Genomic DNA, 27,806 nt, shown 5'->3' with positions numbered 1-27,806 from the left:
TTTTCTGGGTACTAAAGTGAAGAATGTACACACAAACCAACGGGTAACATGTAAAAAATAAATGTAAAGCAGCGAGTAATTACTGTTGGAAGACTTTTATTTCAAAGTTTAGTTATAAAAATGCCATTTCAGGCTTCTCTGTAGGAAGAACAATGCTGTTTTAAATCGCTGTGTTGACTTCTGTGACAGGGCTCAAGTATTTTGGGACCTTCAGCACAACAGGATGTGATCATACCCCGAAGCACATTGCAAGCATTTCTGAATGAAAATGAGAGTACCAGTGAAATTACAATAACCGGGGAGAGAAATATTAAAGCAACATATTCATTTCCGCTTGCAAAAGGACCAGTAAGCCCAGGCCACAAACCTCAGTTCCCTGAGTTAGTAACAAATAATCAGTCCCTATGGAGGTGACGGCTATCAAAAATAACCTTAAGCTTCTACTGCATTCGTCTAGAGGAGTTTATATCTCTCTGTTAGAAAATACATGAATCTATTGTGCAAGCACTAGTGTGAGATCAAAGTATAAGAATTTAATTTGTGCACTCTACTAGCAAGGCAACCGATACAAAGAGGTCATTCTAACAATTGTAATGAATCACAAATTAAAGCTGCATGTGTGTTAGTGAGTCAGTTAAAGCTGCATTCAGGGCTCTGCTGAAGTCACAACGCTGTTTGTTTTGTTGCAGATTTCAGCTGTTGTCTGTTGATGCGTCTACATTGAAATTTCTCTGGTTTTGGGGCTTAATTTTTTTTAAAAAACTCCTATTGTAGTAAGTTATACCATGCAGATCTAAGGTCTGTATGCAAACATACAACCAGGTCTGTTATTCAGCTGAAATTGTTTGTTCTTATTTTGTTACAGTGCATTCAGGATTATAACTATATACAATGTTATTTGTACAAAAAATGCCAATGCCCATCCCTGGCTTCTTATAAACAAAAGTGTACAGGTAGATACATCTTGCAGCAGCACAGAGGCTGAATCCAATATTGCTTTGTTGTGAAACACGACAACATTGTCAACAAAAGACCTGCCAACACAGTGATTCAGTGTCTTCCGACCGTGTATGGCTCCGTTTGTCACGTTTAAGTGTCTCTCAGGAACAAAAGCAAGTTGCAGTGTTGTCCTAGGCTATGTGTGTCTCAGACAGACACGGTCATGTGTGTGTCTTTGTGAATAGACTGGGTTAGCTGCTCAGTGTCTCAGCACCATAAGTGTCCGTATTGAGGTGTCCAGTGGACTTTGTCCTTTGGGACCTTCGGTTGTGGAGTTATTGAGAGCCTTTGTCAATCAACCAAGAAATGTCTCCAGTCCTGCAACACAAAACCCAGTAATTAGACACACACAGATACACATTTATCAAATGTGTCATAGGTTACGTTGCTCCCTACAAGTGGTTAAATGTGTGAACAGAAAAGAGAAGAAGTTCTTATTTTTCCATACTTGCCAAGTCGTGCTAACATCCTTCAATTTTTGTGTGCATTAATGGAAATGAAAGACACGAGAAACATGAGGAACGCTGTCGTTACATTACAACAAAAATACAGAGAAAATGTGTAAAATCCAATCACAAAATATTTCAGCACTACTACTATTACTGCAATTTATGCTACAGATCCAGCAGTTACTAATAGCACTGTATTAATACTGATAATACTATTAATAATATTAATACCAATCACAGGGAAAATTATTACAATTAGGAAAAGTAACAAAAGTCTTAGATTCAGTGCACATCCAGTGATCTGCAACCCTCTGCAGGATGAAGCAGGTTTAGGTAATGGATGAATGTATTATTTTGTGCTATATTTATTCATAGTGTTTGTTTACTAAATTAAGCACTTATAATCATTTATTTTATATTTTTATTGACGCCCTGCAGTGGAAACCTTTGTAAGAGATATACTAGGTGGACCTTGAACCAAAGAGTTGTTGGTCCAGCTGTTTCTGTGGAGCAGTGGAGGCACTGTAGGTCTGACTGTGAGATTATTCCTGGAGAAATAACCTGAAAGCCCTTTGGGAGTTTTAAATGCATAAAAAAAACACTTTTCTTTTAAAAACTTTACTCTTGCCTAGTTAAGTGTCTAATTAAATATCATTAATTGTGTACTGTACAAGTTGTTTTTAATCTCTCTACTGTTTATATGTCTGTTCTGGATGATTTATTGAAGAAATCAGTTTGAAATTTGACAAAAAATTTTTTAAATACATTAATGCCAATTATTTAATACTATTAAATGCTTCAAAAAATAAATATTTGTTACAACAACATTAGAAAGTATTAGAAGTTATAACCTATTAATATTCACCTGTAAGGACATACATGAAGTGTTATCAGCAGTTTTGTGCTTTCAATCACAATTTCCTGCAAAATTGTGCTTTTTTTAAAAAATAAATCATCCTATCTTGTTACTATACTGTCTCAAAACTTGTATATAAGCAGTCCAAATCATTTAAGTTTTCTGGAAAATCATTATGAAATCATATGTAACCCATCAAATACATCCATCCATCCATCCATCCATCCATCCATCCATCTATCCATCCATCCATCCATTCTCCATACACCGCTTTATCCTCACTAGGGTCGCGGGGGGTGCTGGAGTCTATCCCAGCTGACTCGGGCGAAGGCAGGGGACACCCTGGACAGGTCGCCAGTCTGTCGCAGGGCCATCAAATACAGTTTTACCGTATAAATCTAGCATGTAAAATAACAGCTGGTATTGCTCTGCAGTGATTTCACAATAAGCCAACTTGTTTGTCCTGAATAGTACTTTTCATGTGATAAAAGTCACAAGCTGCTCGACTCATTGTGCTTCCTGTCAGAGTGATAACATTTGTCATGTTTTTCTTCACCATAAAACTGGTGGGACCTACAGAACATAACAGCTATTGTAACAGTGATCAGATTTAAGTAGACTTACTCCACATCTCGCTTCTTAATCGTCTTTCCGGATCCTAAGACCTCTGCCACTCGGGATACAATAGGATCATAGTTCATGCTGGCAACAGCAACCACCTCCTCACTCCTATAGATGGACCAGAGGAGGAAACAATGACAAGGAACCATCGTTAAATCAGATGAACACTCAGGACAAAGGGTTAAAATAAGTTCACAAATATGTAGAATTACATATGAAGACCAAGTTTTCAAAGTAAATAAACATTACCTGGTATAAAATGCTACAAATCGCAGCTCATCCAGGTCTCCTTGTATAATGACATCATCAAATCCATCACCATAACCTCCACAAACAGAAAACATGTATTTCAGTTCAGGCTTAGATCTTAATCTTTGGTGCGGATTATTAGTTTTACAGCTCGATGGCAGGATAGTAACAAAACTTCACAGCACATTTCATCCACTTTCGACCTCTGATCATCTCTTACAGCATGTCTGCCTCGTAACACTGATAAGATCTCAGGCTAAAGCTAATGCAGGCCTGATTACCTGCATAGCGTATGGTCTTCCCAAACATGGCTGACCAGAAGTAAGGCACAGTTTTGATATCAGTGGCTCTGCCCATCATGCTGAGAGCTGCCACCCTCCCTGTCAGTCAGGATGAAAACAGAAAACATTTACATGTGTGTTTTAAGCACATCCCAATTAGCTGCAACAGCCTTTTAAATGCAGTCAGGATCAGGCTGTAACACACTCACCATGAACATGAGCCATCTGCCAATGAGGGATGTTGACCTTCTTATTGTTGCGAGGAGGAAAAGGGAACATCACCACATCTCCTCCAGCAAAGACTCCATCCACGTTTGTCTGCATCATCTAAGAGAAAGTTTAAATGCAACAAATATTGAGAAATCAACAAAAGAAAAGGGGAAAACATTTTCACACCAGCTTTTGGCTTTGAAAAGTACCTTGTTCACAGTGATGAAGCCCTTAGAGTCCAAGTGGATGCCGCTCTGTTTCAGGAAACTTGTTGCAGGAATGCTTCCTGTAGGAGGAGAGACAACTTTCTGAACCCCAACAAGTTTCTGGGTGTGTTTTGCTCCTGTCACATTTTTCATTCACTGTGGGCTCATTTTTCACCTCGACATAAAGTTCTGTGCTGCTATGGAAACAGCACAACCACGACTAGAAATAAAGAGAGCTCGAAAATGAGCAGATTTAATCAATACTGTTTGGATTTTTTTTTCTCTATAAAAACAGACAAAAGGTGCATTGTTTGACACAAGACAGTAAGAAACTATTCTGGACTGTAATACAAAAGAAACCACTTAGACTCTCACTTCAGTTAAGTCCCCCCCCCCCCCCCCCAAAAAAAAAAAAAAAAAAGATCTTCTTATTGATTAAAATGTAGAAATAAAAGTGTAACACTCAGTCAAAACATGTCCAGTCATACATCAGTCACATTTTACATAATTTGGCCTGCATGCAACAACCTAAACATTGTCTTATAGGCTGTTGTGTGTCAGTACCTAACTTCTAAATTTGTTTTACTGGAGAACAACAAAAGTAAGTCATATTGACATCTCTCCATTTATGGCACTATAACTTCGACATAGTTATAATGCCAGAACTCGTAACCAAAAAAAAGGAAAAGAAAGTTCAATTTGTGTTTTTATTTTACAAAAATGCTAAATGGAGGGCCCACAGGTGTTACCAATACTGAAACAAATGGTGGCTGTATATCGTATAGATATTTTACTTACATTTTTAATTCGGTACATACCTGTCTCCTCCCTGCTCTATGTAAACAATGCTGCCTGCAATTCAGTCTAGTTCAACCAAAGTGTCTGAATTTTTGTCTTGTGACAGATGGTCACAGCTCCATCACTACGTATTCCCTTCATTGTTCAGAAGAATAGAACTGAATTTTTGCAGCATCTGGTCAGAGCAAATGGTTTGTTTTAGGCAATTTCTTTAAAGAGGCATTTTGATGAAACATTGTTTTATCCTTGGATTTGATTTTTTTTCACCCCATATATCACACACAATTAGTTCAAGGACCATTGGAAAGTTGGAAATCCTAATATTCATTCTTGTTTTTATTGCATTTTCTGACTCTGATGAATGTTGTAATTTGTGTGATACTGTTCAAACCCATCAGGTTTCAGAGAATTAAATATAAAGCTGCTTAAAAACACATTTTAAAGTCATTAAATGTAATTTTAAAGTAATTTTAACAACTAGCAGATACTGAAGATATATTTTTGAAATCACCTGCTCCAATGACACACACATCTGCCCGCAGGACTTTTCCACTCTTCAGTACAACTTCTTTCAGCTGTGCAACAGGAAAAACAAAATATTCAGACATTAGTTTTTATATTGATACATTAACGCCTTCATCACAAAATGGAGATTATTCTTCAAAGCCCTGAAAAGTTATTGTTCATTTTACTTCTTCCTTTATTTATGGGGTTGTATATACAGTAAAAACACAATTTTCTTCCAGTTACAACCATTTACAGTTTACATCATTTTTACTATGTTGTGCACTATATAGTCCCTTCTGAAATTCCAATAATGGAAACAAACTGTGGTGTTTGTATCATGTAAACTGACTTTTACTTCGGCCACACATAGAGATAAGTTGACTCATATGAAGGTTTAATATACTGCTTACTGTAGAGTGAACTGTCAAGTGTGTACTGCAATAGATTCTAATAAAGAGTGATTTCAAATATAGACGTAAGAATTAAGAAGCATCTAAATAAGATCTTGAAATCATTTTTGAGGTTCTGTTGACAGGCCTGTTTGATCAAACCATGTTCACACACTGAAGCAAGTGTTTTGACTGTTAAAGTAATTAATAAATGTGGGATATTTCTTATCAAATATAAGTGTAGTTACTCAGTAAGTTCATGTTATGTATGTGTCAAAATATAATTGAGGGACTTTTGAAAGCCATGGGATATATCTTGCATTCATTTTTTTCAAAAGTAAAAAAAAAAAAGTTTTTTTTATGTTCATTATGATCATGTCTTCACAAGTTCCATAATTATTTATTATGGAAACAATCACTTATTAATAAAAAATGACTGGATATCACTAAAATGTCAACTAAATAACCGTCAGAATTGAACAACAATCACCTTCTAATTAGTTAAACAATAATAAAATGAACTTATTCAAAAATGGTTTTAATGGTGTTCGTTTTATTAAGCTAAGATAATCATGACAGATATTCCTTTTTTGGCAATAAATCAAATTTTATATGGAAAATAACAAATTGCATCTGTGTCTGAGAAATCACTTCAACTAAGTTAGCCATAACAAAAACACCTCTCAAGGAAGTGTGTTAATTCCAGATCACATGACCTGCTCCTCATGATGTCATTTCCTCCTGAAGAAAAGTCTGGCAAGACTTCAAGGCTTTCTGAGTTATTTAATATAAAGCAGTGTTTGAGTCAAATGTGGATTTATCGCATGTCAACAGGTTTACTACAACATCTGTATAAGTAACTTTTAATTTCAATTTAACTAAATTGTGTCTATAATATTTAGAAGAATCTTTCTCTAAAAATGCCATGTGGTGTTTGGTTATAGGCGGCCAAGTTGATTTTAGGCCTGAAAACAGAAAAAATGTCAACTATGATACAAGAAGTCCCGCAATTATATATTGACCTGTATAATACTATGAAACCAAATTTTTAGTGGTATTAAAAGTGACACAGTCCTATCTTAAATTTTGTCTGATGATCTTGTTTTTAAACTAACTTTCACCACATATTGAACAAGAGAGGAAGGTGCATCCGAGCATCATGTCATGCTGTTTCTCTCACTTTCTGAATACCTGTCCATGATGGCCAATCATCTCTGACACCTCATTCAGCATGTAGAACTTCACCCTGTTCACCTCGAAGAGCTGCAAAGACAAAGCAACAGTCACAGTAATTACATGAAAACAGCCTCGACGGAGGTGAATTTCCACATGCCTGCATGATCTATCACTGCTAATGAGAAGATTTACGCTGCCCTTCCTGCTGCAGTATCGACCAGAGAAACATGATTTGCATTTTAACTAATAGTTTCCTCTCAGGTAGAATGCTGATGATAGTGCTGTGGAGGTGCTTCATGTTCTGAAAAGCTTGATTTCCCAGGAGTGCTTCTCTACCTTCATTATGGCTTTCCCTACTTTCTCCCCGAGAGCTTTTTTAAAGGGGACGGACTCGATCCCGATGACAGAGACTGAGTGGGCCTTGTCAGTTAGAGCTGCAGCCACCTCCATTCCTGCCAACACAGCAAACACAGCACAGCACTGTTAACATATACGGTATTTAATGCAGAACCATACAGATGGTGGACAAAAAAAAAACAGCAAAACCGTGAATAATAGAGTGGAGAACAAGAAAACGAGTGATTAATGAGTGGCTTAACTAAAAATCTGTCAATTTTATCCCTATATGCAAGAATAAAATAAAAATAAACCCCCAAAAAAGAGAGCTTTCTTAGATCTTAGAATATTATAAAAGGCTACAGAATCGCAGGTGATCACCCAACTTCTGATATGTGTTTTGGAATGATTTTACAAATTTCTCCAATGTTGCAGTGTGGTTTTGTGTCGTTTCTATTTGTTTCTTCTAATTTCTCTTTATTCATCTCAGTCTTTGTAAGCATAATCACTGACCACTTTAATAGACACACCAAGGAAATCTAACAATCAAATACAGCAGCTCTGCCATAAATTCTACTTTTATGAAGCTTCTACATTTTCAATTTTTATTGCACTTGTCAAATAGGTAGCAATTCTACTTTACATTTATTATTGAGGTCATAGTGGGTGGTGGTTAAAATATTGAAAGATGGTATATTACTTTAATAAATAAGTTTCTGTAAGTGGACAGTTCTTACACTTGCAAAGTCAACATAAAATGAGAAAAGTCGACACTTTGTCAAAGTAGGATTTATGACAAAACAGTTCTATTGGAGTGAATTAAATTTCACAGGTGCATCTAATAAAGTGGTTGGAAAATGCACATTATAAAACCAATATAAAACAAATAAATAATGTAAGTTATTCATCACTGAGTAGAAGAATTAGGTTTAAATTAGGACGATATTAATAGAAGATCCGATTAAAATAAAATACACAAATAAAATATTTGTTTATGGTCACTTATACGTCGTTCTAGTCGTGTGACCGTTATGTCCTCACCTTTGCTCTCGTGTTACTGTAGCCGACCAATCACGTTGCTCGCTCAGCCTGTGCTGCTTCTCTTAAGCTACTTGGTGCTGGTTCCCCTTCCCCGGGGAACCACACTGGATGGCTGCCACAGGTCAGTTGCGCTTATTTCCATTAAAATAACCTTTCTAACTCATCAGAATACTCATCTGATGGTTAGATTCCTTTAGTCCTCGTCTACCGCGGGAGTAGAAGCCGTTGGGTCGCTGGGTATGTCGGGATTGTCAAGGGAATTGCTGAGCCCCTTTGTCCGTCATGTTTGTTTGTTGTTTGGGCTAACTCGCTTAGCATTAGCATGTCAAACCCATGTACTCCTATGGACTGGCTACGTAGCACCTAGGCTTTGACATGCTAATGTAGCACTCTCCTTCACTATTTTGAGTGGGTTCTGTGCCAATAGGCCACTCTAATACAGTTGTTCTCTACATTAAAGGGTATTCCAGTATTAATGATATTTTGACATAAATATTGGTCAATTGATTTAATTTGCACTTTATCTGTATTGTCTTTTCCCAATGTATTTAATCCAGTGTGATATATTGGAGAGGGAATATTTTGTGAACTTTTATTTATTCTATTATTGCATATGGGATGAATTGATTTATGGAATGAATTATTGATTGCTCTACACTGTGTACACAAGAAGATAGTGAATTATTGGAAGTAATGACAATAACTTCAGTTCCATGAATATGAACTAGCTAGTGTTAATGATCAATTCTGATATATGGTCCTGTTTATATACACTCAACAAAAATATAAACGCAACACTTTTGTTTTTACTCCCATTTTTTATTAAATGAACTTAAAGATCTGAAACTTTTTCCACATACACAATATCACCATTTCTCTCAAATATTGTTCACAAATCTGTCTAAATCTGTGATAGTGAGCACTTCTCCTTTGCTGAGATAATCCATCCCACCTCACAGGTGTGCCATATCAAGATGCTGATTAGACACCATGATTAGTGCGCAGGTGTGTCTTAGACTGCCCACAATAAAAGGACACTCTGAAAGGTGCAGTTTTGTTTTATTGGGGGGGTGTCGTCCACTCCTCTTCAATGGCTGTGCGAAGTTGCTGGATATTGGTGGGAACTGGTACACGCTGTCGTATACGCCGATCCATAGCATCCAAAACATGCTCAATGGGTGAAATGTCCGGTGAGTATGCTGGCCATGCAAGAACTGGAACGTTTTCAGCTTCCAAGAATTGTGTACAGATCCTTGCAACATGGGGCCGTGCATTATCCTGCTGCAACATGAGGTGATGTTCTTGGATGTATGGCACAACAATGGGCCTCAGGATCTTGTCACGGTGTCTCCGTGCATTCAAAATGCCATCAATAAAATGCACCTGTGTTCTTCGTCCATAACAGACGCCTGCCCATACCATAAGCCCACCGCCAGCATGGGCCACTCCATCCACAACATTGACATCAGAAAACCGCTCACCCACACACACTGTCTGTCATCTGCCCTGAACAGTGTAAACCAGGATTCATCCGTGAAGAGAACACCTCTCCAACGTGCCAGACGCCATCAAATGTGAGCATTCGCTCACTCAAGTCGGTTACGACGACGAACTGGAGTCAGGTCGAGACCCCGATGAGGACGACGAGCATGCAGATGAGCTTCCCTGAGACGGTTTCTGACCGTTTGTGCAGAAATTCTTTGGTTATGCAAACCCATTGTTTCAGCAGCTGTCTGAGTGGCTGGTCTCAGACCATCTTGGAGGTGAACATGCTGGATGTGGAGGTCCTGGGCTGGTGTGGTTACACGTGGTCTGCGGTTGTGAGGCTGGTTGGATGTACTAAACGCCTTTGGAGACGGCTTATAGTAGAGAAATGAACATTCAATACGCAAGCAACAGCTCTGGTTGACATTCCTGCTGTCAGCATGCCAATTGCACGCTCCCTCAAATCTTGCCACATCTGTGGCATACTGTGTGATAAAACTGCACATTTCAGAGTGGTCTTTTATTGTGGGCAGTCTAAGGCACACCTGTGCACTAATCATGGTGTCTAATCAGCATCTTGATATGGCACACCTGTGAGGTGGGATGGATTATCTCAGCAAAGGAGAAGTGCTCACTATCACAGATTTAGACAGATTTGTGAACAATATTTGAGAGAAATGGTGATATTGTGTGTATGTGGAAAAAGTTTTAGATCTTTTAGTTCATCTCATAAAAAATGGGAGCAAAAACAAAAGTGTTGCGTTTATATTTTTGTTGAGTGTATAATACAGGCCAGGTCCCCTTGCATCCTTTGGGGTAACCACCAGATGAAGAACTAAGTTGCCTGGAGTCAAAGAACCTCAGTCTACTCCTTCTGCTGGTACTGGTAGGAGGCTGTGGCAGCCTTAATCCACCCCCACGCTTACTCACACACACTCGCGCGCACATTCAAGGTCTATAGACAATGAAGACAATGTCCGACTCTTGCGTCGGACACTCAAGGACTCTTTAAATTGTCAAGTCTGAACGAACTGAACAAACTGTCCAGACCGAACTGTGCACTACTAAACCCGTCTGTGTGTGTGATCAGTCACCAAATTGGTTTCCCCGTTGTGGGCCGAGCTGCTATTGTTTTCTTTTGGTTATCATTTTGTAAATGTTCAACTCAAGTGCACTTATACAATATGTCTGCAGACTGTAAATATTTGGGTTTTCTGCTTATGTTTGTTTTGTATGTCAAATTCACTTCAATATATGTTACCAACACCAACCTTGAATCCCTGCTTCACTGTTTTATTATTGCACTACCACCTCTGAAAGCTGAACCAGATCTTTTGAACTAGCCTACCTCTAAATTGTAAATCTTAAAATAAATATTCTTGCCGTGTGTACATGTTACATTTGCTTTCATTTTCCATAACTGGTCACCCAACTTAATCAGCACAAATCATTCATCCAACAATCATCTACTGCAGTGTAGTATTTTTTGGGTGCGATGTGCTAAAAATAAGAGATGATATAATTATGGCAAATGCTATTAGACTCAAGACCAGAAGTAAAACATATGTACTCAAAACATTAGGGTGTAAACTTAAGGAATTATAACTTAACATATATTAGAATAGTATGCATGAAATCTATCATGAAATAAGGGTGAGATGAGGAGCAAAAAAACCTGAACATCTGGAAATGTGTCTGTAAAAGATGACCTAATGATAACTTAAAGCGCATGTCTTCTGTAAAGTGAGATCTAGAGTGAAATATGATAATCTGACATCATGATCTCACCAATAGATTGAGAAAAGTATAATGGTGTCAAAACTGTCCCTCTTATCATGCGCCCTATAGGTGTGGAATAATGAATAACACTCATAGCATCAAAGATGGTGCACAGCTCAGTATCTTCACTTCTTCTTGGAGTGTTAATCACTGCTAAGAACTACTGGATTTTTTGACAAATAAATCCTGCTGCCCTCCGAATGCTGACTTCTCTTGGTGTTTTTTTTGAAGATCTTTAAGGAAACTTTTTAGACGTTTGAACACCGTCAAGTCATAGACTCGCGCCTGATTTGTAACTTAGTTTACACTTCACTATACATCGCTCAATCCTCATGAGGGTCACAGGGGGGCTGGAGTCTATCCCAGCTGACTTAGAGTGAAGGCAGGGGACACCCTGGACAGATTTTCAGTCTGTCAGAGCTACACAGACAAACGATCACACTCACATTCACACCTACGGGCAATTTAGAGTTACCAATTAACCTCAGCCTGTTTTTGGGCTGTGGGAGGAAGCCGGAGAACTTGGAGAAAACCCACGCATGCCCAAGGAGAACATGCAAACTCCATACCGAAAGAAGAATTCAGGGATGCAAACCAGGGATCTTCTAGCTGCAAGACAAACATGCTAACCACCAGTCCACTACACATGATCAGCAGATTGTATTTAGAAATGTGTTGTTTTTTTTTCTTCTCACCAACAAATGAAGTTCCCACGATCACAGCATTCTTGTTGTTGGCTAGCCTTGCTATGCTGTTTGCATCCTCAGGCGTCCGGATGTTAAACACATTTGTGACGTCTTTGCCCTTGTAGTTCATCGGTTTTGGTCTTTCAAGCAGTAAATGGAAACAATCAGATGTCAGTTTATTTATTTGTAATTTCAGCTGCTTAAATATAAATGTTTCCTTACTTGCTTCCTGTAGCAATAAAGAGTTTCCTGTACTCCATCCTCAAGCCATCTTCAAAAGTCACAGATCGTGTTTTCACATCTATCGCCACCACCTGAAACAAACACTGCAGACTTCAACAGACTTAAAAGATGTGCACATTTTTGAAGAAGGAATCAAAATCTGTTTTTGGTGTAATACATCATTAAACTACTACCACTACTCAGCATGTCATTAACCATTATCGATCAATCTTCCCCTCACAGGTCACCACCTCACCTCTTTCTCGGTGAGCAGTTCAATGTCGTGGTCCTGCAGGAACTCCATGGAGCGCAATCTCAGCTGCTCTGCCGTGCTGTCTAAGGACTAAGGGTTAGCAAGTTAGCGCTCAGTCAAAAATACAATAGGAACACCTCGATCCAAAAACAGTTACGCTCCCTCTTGTGCAAAACACATTCTTAAGATTACAGTCTTCAGATTCCAACAGAAATTATTCTCAACTCTGGAATTTGTAACTATAAGAATGAATCTGGCATTTTATGTGTACCAACTTCATAATTTTCTATGATCACGATGGAAACAAATTCATCAAGCTTTCCTTGTCAGAGTAAGCGAACATCCTTTGTGGTTCATTTACTTCTGCACAAGCCATTTTCTTGGCTGCTGACAGGTGAATAGCTGTTCCCCAAAGAGCTCCAGTTTTCGCGCCACTGACCAAGTCTGCACCTCTGCAGTCAGTTATGTAACTTTTTTGGCAAAGTGACTTCTGTCTCAGTGCATGTGTTCGGGGTCTGTGTACAAACCTTACTCAGTTTAGGCCTGTCATACGGAGGGTGTCTGTCCATGGTGCACATGACGATGCGGTCGGTGAAGCCCTCCTGCCTCAGAGTCTCTGCACACACCAGACCTGCAGGACCTGCAGACAGATTCACCAAAATAGAGGAACATGTCTTTTAAAGTGAGATTTAAAGATCAGCTGTGAAATAAATCAACACACAGGCCAAAATAAAAGAAGAGCGACAATAACACACTAACCTGAGCCGATGATGAGAACGTGGCTGAAGCCTGAGCTGGAGTTAATGACTGCTGAACATCGGGCCATGGGCTTTGACCTTTTCTGTGACTGAAGAGCCTGGAAGTGTTTGCAGAAAGGTCTTGGATCAATCAGATGGCCCCTTTACTTTCTTGCACAAATTCTCCACATTCTTTTTCTTGTTACCTGCTTGTTTGCGCGAATGATCACCTTGTCCTTTTCAACTCTGACCTGGAGCAAACAGACATGAGCGATGTGTACACTTTTTGATGGTGCTTAGAGACATAAGGCAGGGAATGTGTTAAGAGACAGCACCAGCGGGGAAGGTCACCTGGAAAGTAGGTAGGCTGTCCAGACCGGGGAAGTCTTCGATGTCTCCTGTTGCAATGTTGAAACAGGCGCCATGCCATGGACAGCGCACATGCCCTTTAGACAGCACACCTGAAATGACAGAAAATGACAAACAGGTCCAATATTTCTTGTAATATACAAAAAATCTAACTGAAAGAACAGATCCCTCACCTTTGACCAGAGGTGCTCCGTAGTGTGGACACTTGTGGCCCATGGCTGAAAACTCCCCGTGTTCTTTGATCAACAAAGCTCTGCCACTTCCCAAGTCAACCTCTCGCATCCTGTCAAAACAAAAACAAAAGGGTGGGTGTGCATAGGTAAATAATACAAAAAGACAAATGAAAATTCTTACTGTGGTTTAGCAGGGGAACCAGTCTATCTGAGCTACAGCTAATGTAAAGATGCAGTTAAGACAAATTCACTAAAATGACAATCATGCAAGTCATCATGTCTTCTGGATGAATGCCATTTGCCAACACGAACACAAGATCTTCCACAACGAAAGTCATGAAACTCGAGAAGAGGTGGAATAATGGGCAAAGGAAGGACTAATTACATTTTGTTGTCACTTTCTTTTAAATTGTGAGTCAGGGAGCTGACTGTGATGTCAGTGCTGTCTGTCTATCAGCAGTATTGTGCAAAAACTTTCAGGCTGATTTACATGACAGTTGGTGGAGAAATGGGGCATGGGCAAAAGAAGAACTGTAAATTTTGTTGCAGATCAGGTTTGGATTGTGAAATGACACACTACCAGTCAAAAGTTTGGACACTTTCCTTGGATGGTCCTCGTGTGAGCCAGTTTCCTGGCAGTGCACGATGGTTTTTGTGACTGCACTTGGAAAATACATTCAGAGTTTTTGCAATTTTCCAGACTGACTGGCCTTCAGTTCTTAAAGTAATGATGGACTGTTGTTTCTCTACTTAGCTGATTGGTTCTTGCCATAATATGGATTGTAACAGTTGTCAAATAGGGCCGTCAACTTTTTACCAACCTGACTTCTGCACAACACAGCTGATGGTCCCAACCCCATTAAGAAGGCAAGAAATTCTACAAGTTAACTTAGACGAGGGACACCTGTGAACTGAAAACCATTTCAGGTGACTATCTCATAAAGCTCATGGAGAGAATGTCAAGAGTGTGCAAAGCAGTAATCAAAGCAAAAGGTGGCTACTTTGAAGAATCTAAAATAGAAAACACATTTGAAATTATTTCACAACTGATGGTTTGCTACATACTCAACAAAAATATAAATGCAACACTTTTGTTTTTGCTCCCATTTTTTATGAAATTAACTCAAAGATCTAAAACTTTTTCCACATACACAATATCACAATTTCTCTCAAATATTGTTCACAAATCTGTCTAAATCTGTGATAGTGAGCACTTCTCCTTTGCTGAGATAATCCATCCCACCTCACAGGTGTGCCATATCAAGATATTGATTAGACACCATGATTAGTGCGCAGGTGTGTCTTAGACTGCCCACAATAAAAGGCCACTCTGAAATGTGCAGTTTTGTTTTATTGGGGGGTGTCCACTCCTCTTCAATGGCTGTGCAAAGTTGCTGGATATTGGCGGGAACTGGTACACGCTGTCGTATACGCCGATCCAGAGCATCCAAAACATGCTCAATGGGTGACATATACGGTGAGTATGCTGGCCATTCAAGAACTGGGACGTTTTCAGCTTCCAAGAATTGGGTACAGATCCTTGCAACATGGGGCGATGTTCTTGGATGTATGGCACAACAATGTGCCTCAGGATCTCGTCACGGTATCTCTGTGCATTCAAAATGCCATCAATAAAATGCACCTGTGTTCTTCATCCATAACAGACGCCTGCCCATACCATAACCCCACCGCCAGCATGGGCCACTCCATCCACAACATTGACATCAGAAAACCACTCACCCACACACGCTGTCTGCCATCTGCCCTGAACAGTGTAAACCGGGATTCATCCGTGAAGAGAACACCTCTCCAACGTGCCAGACGCCATCGAATGTGAGCATTTGCCCACTCAAGTCGGTTACGACGACGAACTGGAGTCAGGTCGAGACCCCGATGAGGACGACGAGCATGCAGATGAGCTTCCCTGAGACGGTTTCTGACAGTTTGTGCAGAAATTCTTTGGTTATGCAAACCGATTGTTTCAGCAGCTGTCTGAGTGGCTGGTCTCAGACCATCTTGGAGGTGAACATGCTGGATGTGGAGGTCCTGGGCTGGTGTGGTTACACGTGGTCTGGGGTTGTGAGGCTGGTTGGATGTACTGCCAAATTCTCTGAAACGCCTTTGGAGACGGCTTATAGTAGAGAAATGAACATTCAATACGCAAGCAACAGCTCTGGTTGACATTCCTGCTGTCAGCATGCCAATTGCACGCTCCCTCAAATCTTGCCACATCTGTGGCATTGTGCTGTGTGATAAAACTGCACCTTTCAGAGTGGCCTTTTATTGTGGGCAGTCTAAGGCACACCTGTGCACTAATCATGGTGTCTAATCAGCATCTTGATATGGCACACCTGTGAGGTGGGATGGATTATCTCAGCAAAGGAGAAGTGCTCACTATCACAGATTTAGACAGATTTTTGAACAATATTTGAGAGAAATGGTGATATTGTGTATGAAAAAGTTTTAGATCTTTTAGTTCATCTCATAAAAAATGGGAGCAAAAACAAAAGTGTTGCGTTTATATTTTTGTTGAGTGTAATTCCATATATCTTGTTTCATAGCTTTGATGTCATCAGTATGTATCTACAATGTAGAAAGTAGTAAAAGTAAAGAAAAACATTGAATGAGAAGGTATGTCCAAACTTTTGACTGGTAGTATATATCATAGAGTACAGTGAGGATTTTCTTTCTCCTTTTTCCTTCTAGTTAAAGAATAGAGACCAGTGGAGCAAGAGAATGAAACTTTTGACAAAAAGGGAAAAAAAAAATCATCTTCCATCCATCCATCATCTATACATCGCTTAATCCTCATTAGGGTCGCAGAGGGCTGGAGTCTATCCCAGCTGACTCGGGCAAAGGCAGGGGACACCCTGGACAGTCTGTTGCAAGGCTACATATACAGACAAACAATCACGCTCGCATTCACACCTACGGGCAATTTAGAATAATCAATTAACCTCAGCATATTTTTGGACTATGGGAGGAAGCCGGAGTGCCCGGAGAAAACCCACGCATGCACAGGGAGAACATGCAAACTCCATGCAGAAAGATCCCGGAAAAGCCGGGACACGAACCAGGGATCTTCTCGCTGCAAGGCGAAAGTGCTAACCGCTACTTCACTGTGCAGTCCCAAACAGAATCGTCCTCTAACAAAATAAAACTTGAGTTAATTTGAAATAAAACGCATTCAATCACATGGTACTGAATGTGATTTATTTTCCATTGTCTGATATGACCAGCATGGTGGCAAACAGCACATAGATGTTGCGCATTGTTGCTGCGGTTATTGTAGCTTTTAGTGTTTATCACCAATTCATAATTGTCATATCAGCTTGCTGTTGACTTTATCTTTGATTTAGCTTGTGGGACATTTTAAAGCTTTGAGATATATTTGTCAATGCTCTCTGCAGGACAAACTGCATATTTCTGACACCGTTTTTAAATTCCTGCATATATTTTTGCAGTGTCTTCTTACTTATTAGCTGTCAGACACACTGGTCCTGATGTGTCTCCAGTGAGCCAAATAGGGAAAACTTGTTTTTACAGTATTGTTGCATGAACTGCCCCAATCTTCATAGATTTTTGAGCTTCATTTCTCTCTAATATGTTTCAAAAATTACAAATGTTTGTGCATCTGTAACACACAGCTGTGTTTATACCTCAGTTTCTATGTGTGTAGGTCTTAGTGAGAGAAGGAAAAAAAAGTTTAATTTTCTTACTGTCCGTTTTCCAGATCTTTAACGTGACACACGGAGGCCTCCACGTAGTCTCGTGGTTTGTGGTAGAGGGGGAGCGGCGTGGAGTCGTCGTCAGAGCCGTGTCCCAGAGCCCCATTAGGTCTGCATTCAGCAAAGGGACTCGCTTTGCCATTAGGCGACAGCCCATCCACCTCTTTTTCTTTTTCCAGGAGAGAGAGTTCCACTTTAACTTCAACTGCACAACACAGACATGTCCCATTTAGACAATGCACAACTGAACACACACAGTGCAATCACTTAGGTTTGGCACTTTCACTGAACCACCTCAGCAGTAAGAGAGAGATAGAAATCTCTTTAAGTAATATTGGCAGATTATTAACACTACCAATCACCAGTAGACTGTACCATCATTCCTCTAAGCCTGGTCTCTGATCTTTGAATTCTATCTGTCTCTGCTGCTTTGGAGGAGTAATTTGCCTTTCAGCAAGGAGAGACGTCTGCAACTTTGGGACAAATTGAGTCTGACATCTCCACAACTGAAACAAATGAAAGCAGGAAGCAGGTGAAGGGACAAGTGTGGGAGGGCAAACTTGTCTTGTTTCTTTTCCTCTTTGTCTTTTTTTGTTTTCCTTCTAATGCGTAACTCTGATTAATTTGTTCTGCATTCAATATAAATGCAGATTTAAAAAATACTATTAAAACACAAAACTCCTGTCATCTAGCAGGAAAATCAGTCATGCAAAGCACCAAAGTGTTCCCGCTGAGCAGTGACAAATGCACATAAAGGCTGTTATTTGCATTAGTTTTACCAGTAAAGATGGCATTAAAAAGTCATAAAAACAGAGTGACAGCAGAAACTGTCTTCTCTCAATAAAACTATCAGGATAGCAATGCTTTAAAATGCTGCCTTAAAAGATGTAAAGTCCAGCAGCAAACACCTCATTTAAAGTATTTTGTGTATAGTTTCAGTTTTGCTGCTTTCCTGAACAAACACTAAAGAAAACAGATCACAACAAAGTGACGTACATTAATCTGCGAATTTTGCATATGTTTAGGTTTCTTCGATGGCACATGATGCACCGCTGTTGGCTGTATATTTGTGAACATTAAGAAAAATGGTTGTGTAACTCCCTTTTCACTGCAGCAGGCTTTATCTGTTCGGCTGGAAAAATGTGCTGATCATCCGGTTCTTACACAGTAATCTGCCTGGAATTTTCTCCTGCTGAGCAAGTCTTAATTAAAATCAATGGAAAATCATAATAGTGAGTGCAATTGCAGGAGAAAGGAAAGAGAAAGCTTTCCACCGCCGAAGAGAATCTCCAGATGCAGCTGTAATGTCTGAGGCTAAATGGGAAATCACCACACTGGTGCTTCATTTGATCAGCAGTCATTTGGTTTGAAATCAGATCAAAGTAATTTCTGGGATGCTTTTAATTTGATCTTTTCCAGCGTTTAGAGCTTTAACAGACGTTGTATACACTTGAGAGAAAGCAAGGGACATTTAGACCCTTAGGTGTCATTTCAGCTTTCTGTATCTTTTCACATTTCTATGCAAATGAAGGAGGCAGCGTGCCACGTCTTTAAAGCTCTCCCTCCCTCATACATCTTGTCAGGGAGCCAATTTGCTCCCACTTACACATTTAGGGTGAGATTTGTCTTCATTTGCACTTCAGACAAGTGTCAGAATACTATACTTTTATATTTTCACAGAAAAATAAGGATATTACTTCTATCCTTCCTGATCGAATGCTTTAAGACTGACTGATTTCAACCTATAGGTGACCTCGGACCTGCATCCAGGACTTTTTTGTTGTTGCTGGATCCCTGAGGACTTAAACTGAGTATTTTAATGTTGAATATATTCACACTAAACATGTAGCCAAGCTGATTCTTCTGAGCCATCAAGTTGGATAACTTAAAATGTAATGTAAAATATGGTTTTAGACCACTAATGCGTCTGTAAAGCATAGAGCGCTGAAGTGCTCTGTAATGACCTCTCAAGTCTAAGTTGTACAAAGACTAAAAAAAAAAAATGCATTAAACAAGTCTGCCTAAAGGGAATCCTCTTGGCTTTCGCAAAACAAAATAAACACCTCATGTAATAATTTTCTAAGATACATTTGTGGGTATGGACATGGATAAATACCTTGATTCAGCTGTTCTGCTCCACTTTGAGCTTCTGCATGTTCTTGTGACCTCACTTCACAGCCTCATATATAATTTACATTTCTTTTAAAGTCTGTCCAAAAAATCTTTTGTAAGATTGCCAAATATTGTTTGAAGTGCAATTATTGTCTTTAACCCCTTAAGCCGTAGGCTATTTTTCAAAACGTCCACCTGCAATAACATCCCCAAATTTAGTGAGTAACAGCTGCAAAACTGAGAGGCCAGAATGAACAACCCCGGGGTCTGAATGGATAGGAGACACTTGGACTGATTTGGTAATAAATCAGTCCAAGATCATCCTTATCACCAGACTGGACTGAAATGTGAAAAGCTTCATTAAAACTATAATCAGAGAGTAACTAACAGCCTTATAAACAGCCTTACAACAATGAGTCAGCAAACACTGACATTATTGACCCTGTTCTAAAAATTCTCAACTGCAACTTTATCAAATTCGAAGCACAACAAAATGCTGCATCATCATCACACTCAAAACCTTTGAAAAACGGCAGCAGTGGTGTTTTTATAACAGATACCGGCCACAAAACAAGGACATGGAGAGTGGAGGGGGTTAATCATGTTTGAGAATTGATTTTTGAGGATGTATTTTTAACCCTTTCTTCGCGAGATGTGATCATGATTCGCTTTTAGGTGAGCTTTGCCAAATTTTCAGAGGAGTCGAGATTATTTATTGTGCTCCTCCAGCAGTTATAATAAACCCACACAGTATGTGATTATGCAATGAATTGTGCAGTTTCTGTGATTTTTAAAATAAACAAGCTTTCGCTGTCACAGGATAGAAGTGAATATTAACTTTCAGTCAATGCTACCGATTCTAGTTCATGCTTATGCTCAGGTTCCTTAATGTGAAACAAAAAGAGGCTCGTAACTCTCATGTTGTCCTGTGGGTCAAAATTGGCCCGGTTTAAAGTTTAAAAATGTGGGGAAAAAATATATACTTTCACAGTGAAACTTCTGATGTCCACATTTTGAATATTTTTGGGAAATCTTTGAACATTTTTTGGTGGAAAAAAAGAAATGTTAAAAATATTTCTTAAGAACATTCACATAACAATCAACCAAAATCCAGCAAATTTCACTGGAATGTTCTTAAAGAAAATATTTGAAGCTTTACTGATAAATATGATACATATGTCTTCACTTTAGATATTTTTAGGTATTTTCTGAAATTTTTTACTCATTTTTAGAAAATATTTACAAGAATTTTCTTGCCAAATTTGGACAATTTTTTTTTAAAATAAAACTTTTAAGGGAAACTTTTAAAGAATTACTGGAATTTTCTCCTGAAGGTTTTGCAAATTTTCAGAAATTTGGGGAATTTTTTGCTAAATTTTTGGATTTTTTCAGACAAGGAAACAATGTTTTTTGGTGACTGTAAATGAAGACAACAGGAGGGTTAAACTGCTCCCACTGTGTGAAAAAACTGTTTCAACAGATGTTCCTGTTAACTCTGATTTGTCACTGAGTGTTAGTAGCTGGAGGTGATGCTCTGAAAGATTAGTGTTCAGAGGTCTGACAGTCAGCAGCCTCTGCTCCATTATTTACATACAACTACTGTCTCGTGTTCTCACTTTATCTGCACGTGACGCAATGAACAGATTATTCGATCTTCAACCTTTTGTGTGTCCATATAGCTGAACAGAAAGGTCAGTGTTTGTTATTAGCACATGCAATAATACAGTGGAGCATATATCTCAGTGAAATGGATACATATATGCTGTAAATGTTTGATATTCTTGTCTCAGTATGTAATCCTCTTGACCAAAGATGCCACAGAGAGCTTTTCAATTCCTCCCACACAAACCACTATACTGCAGACAGAGGCGGCTGAGAGGACATTCATAACAGGATTTGGAGGCAGCTGCTTTCAAAATTATGAGCAAAATTATAGCTATAGACCAAGTTGTCTCTAAATATATTTCATAAAACCATTTTTTTTCCATTTTCACCGCATAAAAAGAACTGTATGACTGCATGTTTTTGTATGATCGTGGCATAACGTTTTTCTGAGGCTAATCCTTACAACAATCCCACAACAAAGCGACCAATGTGATTCTATAAAACACACCCACATGCAGAAAATATGCACAAAAAGGACACATTTTCAAACTACACAGAAGCCCTTTGCAATTTCCTTATGTTACAGCATTCACTTTTAATCTACAAACATATATGTGATGCTGTACAATAATGCTATAATTTTGCTACTTGTTGCATTTTTGACAAACAACGTGAGTTAATTAAAATTTTTTATGTAATAATGTCAAACAGTTTGGTTGCATGATACATAAAAGTGGAACACAGCTAAATGATGCAAACACTGATTTAATTAGCCTACACTGTAAAAAAACAAATCTGTGATTTTACAGAACTTTTAGATTTTTGGAAATGCATAAATATATCAATAACATTTCCAAAAATGGAATGTAAATTTATATTTGATGTTACATAACACAAAATAATATCTATCTATCTATCTATCTATACACAAAATACAGTCTAAAATTATTATTTTCTGTTATTTTACAGTATTTGTGGAATACCAGTTGCCTATTTTTTTTTTGCATTTAAAAAAAAATTGTGCCAAGTAGAGACATTCTTGCATAGTGATATACATGGATAAAAACTATCCTTATTAATATTGTGACATTTCAACTTTGTTCAGTCTTACTAGAAATACTAACAGGAAGACATCATGTATAGGGGTGGACAAAATAACATAAACACCTTACAATGTCAGGCAGTCCATGTCAACAATACCGCAAAAAAACAAGTAATCATAGGTGTAACCCCTTTTCAACAATAATTTCACACTGTTGTATTGAAATAAGGATGCTAGATGTTCCTCTCACTTTGTCCTTCTCTTGTAGATGACACTAGTGTAAAAATGTGGTTTTCTTCAACTAACTAAATAGTCGTCGTTCTTGTTTAGTGTTAGCCTAGCCGCGCTAGACAACCCACGGCAACGAATTTAATTGTCTGCCAGGGTCGACAACAAAAACGACAACAGTCGTTGAGCTCCATTAGCACCGACTCTGAATAATCTTTTTGTTAACATGTCTGTAATATACTTGAGCTTCACCCATTGACTGTATAAATAAGGCTTCACTGAACTACCGCATCCTCTGATTTCTGGCGCTCTAGGAGCCTATTCGTTGCGCTGATTGGTTGTATACCTACCCAATTGCTGCAGAGCGATTTGATAGACAACCTTTTAGCCCGCCTCCCTCCCTATCAAGCGTGCCTAGACCCTTGCGTCTTCAGAGCATGGGTCTAGCGCGGCTAGGCTAGGTTTAGTGTATGAATTAATTGAAACTTCAGTGAGGAAGACGTGTGTTACCTGGTTTGGGTTTGGAGAAGCATCCTCCCATGGTGGGCCCAGGATTGAGGGACACCCAGGGAGGGAGGGGAGGCGCGGTCAGATCCTCGGACTGGGCCGCTTGGTTGGTAGGAAACAGTAAGGCAGAACTGGAGGTATGAGAACCTGCAGGTCCAAGCTGGCCATCGCATACATCAGCTCCTCCACATAATCTGCATGGACAGAGGGAGCAACAACACATGCACGATATTGATGAAGTCTAATAACAGGATGAACTGTCAATATATCTGAAAATATTCAGACTTGAATCAGATTTATTAGACAATTATCATTTGTTGGCTTTTTGACAAATTTCATCTGAAGTTTTACATTTTTTTCTTTCACAATTCTGTCTTTGAGACTTCCAAAACACTTGTTTCTCCTTTGTTTCCAGATGTTTTTATGATCCTGGGACCTCCATTAAGTCTTAGTCTGAGGAGAGCAAATAGAACTTCTTCTTTTATGCTTATGTAACATGTTAGTGCTTGTAAAAAGGAAGCAATCGTGTTAATTAGGAACATTTCCACACAAATTGTTACCTTTGTTCATGCATATTGCATGGGAAACTGTTAAATATTAACAGCACTCTGACACCTATTAACTTTCTCGTCACACTGTGCTTTAAAGGGAAGCAGGGGCCCCTTGAGTTTCAAAATCCCCCTTGTTTTGTTGCCACATTGCCTTCACATTTCTGCCAGCTCTGGTATTTTGCCCACACATACTGTAGCTAGTTACTCCCAGAGCTCTGGCTGCTATGAATCTCTACACAGGATGGCAGGTGTATCACTCAACATGGTGCAATCCATCACCAAATTATCCTTTTGAGGTACAAGCAAAAGGACTGCTTGATATTCTGAGCACAGCTTAATGTCCTTGAACTTCAGAAAAAAAAAAAAAGTGTTCAGTGGTGAATGGAGCGCTGCTTAGAAAAAGTTCCAGAGAACAAATGAGAAATGGAAAGATCTCCTCTAACTGGACACAACACTGCAGCTAAGACCGAACTGCTCTGTCGAAACTATTTATTTCTTTGCACGGGATGAAAATAAAAATAACTATTTCAGTATTACACTTAAGTTTAATTTAAAGGTTACTTGTACTTTATTCATTTTATACATCTCAGAGGATCGTGTTGAACTTTTTACTTCACTGGTTTTATTTAGGTGCTATAGTTTTGGTCACTGTAAAGAGCAAGATTTTAGGTGGAGAAAAACAGATGATGAGGTCAGAAAAAACTGTCAGTTTCACTCTTTTGCCTTGTGATCTTTTACAAAAAAAATGTGTGCAGTTGTAGCTTCTTGATTCTGTCTCAGATCTCAGTATTTCCAGATTTCACCCCAAACGTCTCACTTGGTTTCATTTCAGTAACAGTGAACTACACAAATAGGTGTCCAAAGATGTTTCTTTTTTCCACTTTCCTTCCTTATAAATCATCTCACATCTCTTTAGATCCTTTAGATCCAGTGTTCCTTTCAGGTACCCCAAACCTTTGGTTAAAAACAGAACTAAACTGTCTGATTTGCATCTAAAATAGCTAAAATGACCAAATACAACAGCAAAACATGAACATATTCATGCATCACAATCTCCATTTTGCTGTCAATATTTCAATACTTTTATTTTTGGCAAATTTTGAATAGTGCTCTTTCACTTGTAATGGAATGTTTTTAGATTGTTGTTTTGTTGCTTTTACCAAACTAAAATATCTGATTGCTTCTTTCATCTGTGTTTCTTTGAGACAAAATTTACCAAACAAGTTGTTGTTGGAAGTAATGTCAAGTGAATAATTATTGTCAAAAGATGATTTACACCCAGTGATGATTTTTGGTTCTTCAACGTGAGAATTTCCCTCAAGTAGAGAAGCAGAGAAGCCTCTTGTTGTATTCCTGCACTGTTCATCCAGATTTCTTATTACTAAAATACAGAAATCAATATATCAAATCAGTTCTCTTACTGTGGAAACTTGTCTCTCACATGTTGCCCCCTGAATAATTTGTCACCACTGAAAGTTTGATGAACGACAAATTGGATGGCAAAGAGCTGCCATACTGGAGTTCCAGCAAACCCCAAGATATTTTGTGCAAAACTAAAGTAGGTTAAGCAGATTTGGTCCTCACAACATATGACGCAGATCCTGCTCGCTCACTGTTGGGCCTGTCCCCAAGCAGGGCTAATAATCCTGCTTGCAAACAAGCTGTCAGTTTCACTCACTTCCCTACAAACATAATACCTGTTACTGGAATGTTAGAGGGGAGAATTAGCAAAATGCATGAGACCGATCTATAATGTGAGTGAAAGAAATGCAGGAATGTTGATGGACAAAGTGGAATTGGACTCAACTGTCAGCAAACCAGTGATGGTTTTGTGGTACAGAGATGAACCCAACGCAAAAAAAGAGTTCCTTTTTTTTTTAATCATCACCAGTAAACATCAGCATCAGAGGCACAGATGCTGCAACATCCAGTAATAAAGTGGATATTTCCTAGTACTTTTTAGGACCTGAATAAAAGATCTGCTGTTCAGTGGTTTAATCACCTGGTAACAACCCAACCTGGTGGTTTCTGGTTTATTCAAACACTTACTTAGCAGGTATCCAGACAAGTTAGCCTGTAGTTAACGATTAGGGCTCTCTGATCCTCAGCTGATAAAAGAACAAGAGCTCACAACGCTTAATATTTGACCACACCTCTTTCCCTCACAGTCGACGAGTTCTCCTGGTTTGTGAAATACAAGATAAGCCCGGGGAATCGTCCTGCGATTGCGTAAACCAGCTGTTGAGCAAATGTGTTCCCTCACCAGGCTGTTACTGAAACCTTAACTGCAACTGACAGCTTTCATCTGTGGTCTTTTTTGGCATTTCTGCGATTCTCATTGTGATTGAGCAGAAGAAGACAGGAGTGAAGAAGTCCTGTCTGAAGTTAGATGAATGCTAAACTACAACAGGATGCTCCCTGAAATGCCAAGAGGGCTTTTGTCTGACTTGTACTTACTCCACTGCCTACGTGTCTTTCACTATTAAACAGAAAAAAAGTGGATTACAGTTACAACAATCCCCATTAAGAAGCTCTAATGTGTGTGAGTCACGGTCATACTCTGTGAGCAGGTTCATTCACATCATTCTTGTCCAAGTTTGTGTGCAGTATTATTTGCTTGTAGCTGAGTTTCAGGGAAAATGTGAATCGACAACAGCTCAATGTGACTCCAGTAGACTGTAGACTGAGTATATTTCAAATGTCAGACACAAAACTAACAAAAATGGAATATAACATCTGAATTGTGAACCATATTTCTACCAGATTACAAGGGTCATAGCTAAGCTTTAGAAGCAATTCAAAGTGCATGCTGTAAATGCCACGTGGCTCCAGAAAACAAAGACTACAGCGTCATTCAGCGCTGTTTTGAGTGGCTTAATGTCTAACGCCTTTTCAGGTTGAGCCAAAGCCCTGTATGTTGCATGTGTCTTTGAAGCTGGTTAACAATGGCACCGGTGAGTTTATCAGGTCATTTTGCTGCTGCTTTGAGCGTTAACCTCTCCATGATGTCACGGAAAACTAGAAATGAGGTCTACAGAGGGGTGTACACCCTACAGAGGAGCTGTGCTTCCATATAACAAATCTGCTGCTGACCAGTTTCTCAGCACGCACGCACACACACGCACACACACTCACACATGCACACACACACACAGTTGTTGAAAAAATGAGAATTAAATGATATAATTTGAGATCTCATTTTACTGTTATTGGCGGATGTGACTATAATATGATTTCATATGTGTGTAGCAGAAGTGATCAGATCTGGCTTTTTTTGTTTTATCTTGTTTTTTAATTGTGATTTGAGTTAATAAACTGCACCACAGTGCTGCTGGTGCCAGAGAGCCAACAACTTCCTCAAAAGTACAGTGTGTGACCACAGTGCACCAATGCAGGCAAAATCCTACTTGGGGGCATAACTCTGATCACACACACAGCATCACGTAAACACATTATACAAATAAAAAGTGACTAACAGTACTGACATCACCCTGATTTCAATAAGTAATAAACCCTCTTCTTACCAGTGTGCATGGAGCAGGTGCACTGATCCTGTCAAACTCCCCGGAGCTCAGCTTCCCCCTGCGGATCTCGGCAGCATATTAGAGTCCTGACGGTGCTGTCCCTCACCGGGATCGACTCTCTTCTCCGGAGTATTCCCAGCTTGTGCGTCCCTCGGTGTCCTCCTGCGCTCTCCTCTGCTGCCTCCTGATGCAGCACAGACTCAGAGTGTGTGTGATTGTTGTGTTGCTGCGTGTCTTTGTGCGCTCTGCCCCTCGGAGAGCCCCCCTCCAGCAGCAACACTCCGCCGACCGGCCGTGGGAGTTGCTCTCTTTCGCTGGCCGAGGCTGAAAATGCAGCACGGAGGACCTTTGCCAGCTCCTCAGCTGTATGCAGTATTGATGGAGTTGCTGAGGGGATGCTAACACAGCATGAATGCTCACCGTTCCCCCTCCTCTCTCTCTCCCTCTCTACTAGGGGGGGCTGCTTGCTTTTCTGTGCAGACCCTTTCAGCCTTCAGATGTCAGAGACCTGACTTGCCAGTTAAACCTGATCAAAGACTTGCTGCACTGCCTGCTCACTGCCCACTTATTGCACTGCATGCTTAAAGTGCATGCATTGTGCTGCTGCTGCTGCTGCAAGGGTGTCAGCTATTGTTAAAACATACCAGTGTAGCACTTCTTGTGTTTCTACTGACCACCAGGACACAG

General features: G+C 39.4%; 1 protein-coding gene across 4 annotated transcripts; it reads right to left on the bottom strand.

Annotated features, from left to right (window-relative positions):
- Nucleotides 1-79: 79 nt before the first annotated feature.
- LOC110953908 (apoptosis inducing factor mitochondria associated 3) lies at nt 80-27,637 on the bottom strand. Of its 4 annotated transcripts, none has more exons than XM_022198142.2 (21): nt 27,120-27,637; nt 23,048-23,238; nt 17,542-17,755; nt 13,823-13,932; nt 13,632-13,741; nt 13,487-13,531; nt 13,303-13,399; nt 13,071-13,183; nt 12,547-12,633; nt 12,291-12,382; nt 12,078-12,208; nt 7,078-7,193; nt 6,757-6,828; nt 5,181-5,244; nt 3,875-3,951; nt 3,665-3,782; nt 3,456-3,554; nt 3,175-3,250; nt 2,929-3,033; nt 1,452-1,468; nt 80-1,317 (listed from the first exon to the last, which is right to left on the bottom strand). In XM_022198142.2, exons 2-21 carry the CDS (start codon nt 23,076-23,078, stop codon nt 1,295-1,297), a joined length of 1,797 nt encoding a protein of 598 aa, XP_022053834.1. In that variant the 5' UTR covers nt 23,079-23,238; nt 27,120-27,637; the 3' UTR covers nt 80-1,294. The 4 variants fall into 4 exon arrangements, with proteins under 4 accessions (XP_022053834.1, XP_022053842.1, XP_022053818.1 ...); XM_022198150.2 differs by having other exon boundaries at nt 1,448-1,468; nt 17,542-17,719; XM_022198126.2 differs by having other exon boundaries at nt 1,448-1,468; nt 27,120-27,636.
- Nucleotides 27,638-27,806: the final 169 nt, after the last annotated feature.

Source organism: Acanthochromis polyacanthus, chromosome 7 (assembly GCF_021347895.1).
Source record: "Acanthochromis polyacanthus isolate Apoly-LR-REF ecotype Palm Island chromosome 7, KAUST_Apoly_ChrSc, whole genome shotgun sequence".
NCBI lineage: Eukaryota > Metazoa > Chordata > Actinopteri > Pomacentridae > Acanthochromis > Acanthochromis polyacanthus.
This window is presented reverse-complemented; position numbering and strand designations above follow the sequence as displayed.

Bases quoted from the DNA above. Each gene is read 5' to 3' on its own strand.
- LOC110953908 (XM_022198126.2), bottom strand. From the start codon at position 23,078: ATGGGAGGATGCTTCTCCAAACCCAAACCAG. The intron at 12,634-13,070 runs GTTTGTACACAG...GCTAACCCTTAG, and splicing joins ACAGGCCTAAACTGAGTAAG to TCCTTAGACAGCACGGCAGA. The intron at 1,469-2,928 runs GTAAGTCTACTT...CAAAAATTGAAG, and splicing joins ATTAAGAAGCGAGATGTGGA to GATGTTAGCACGACTTGGCA.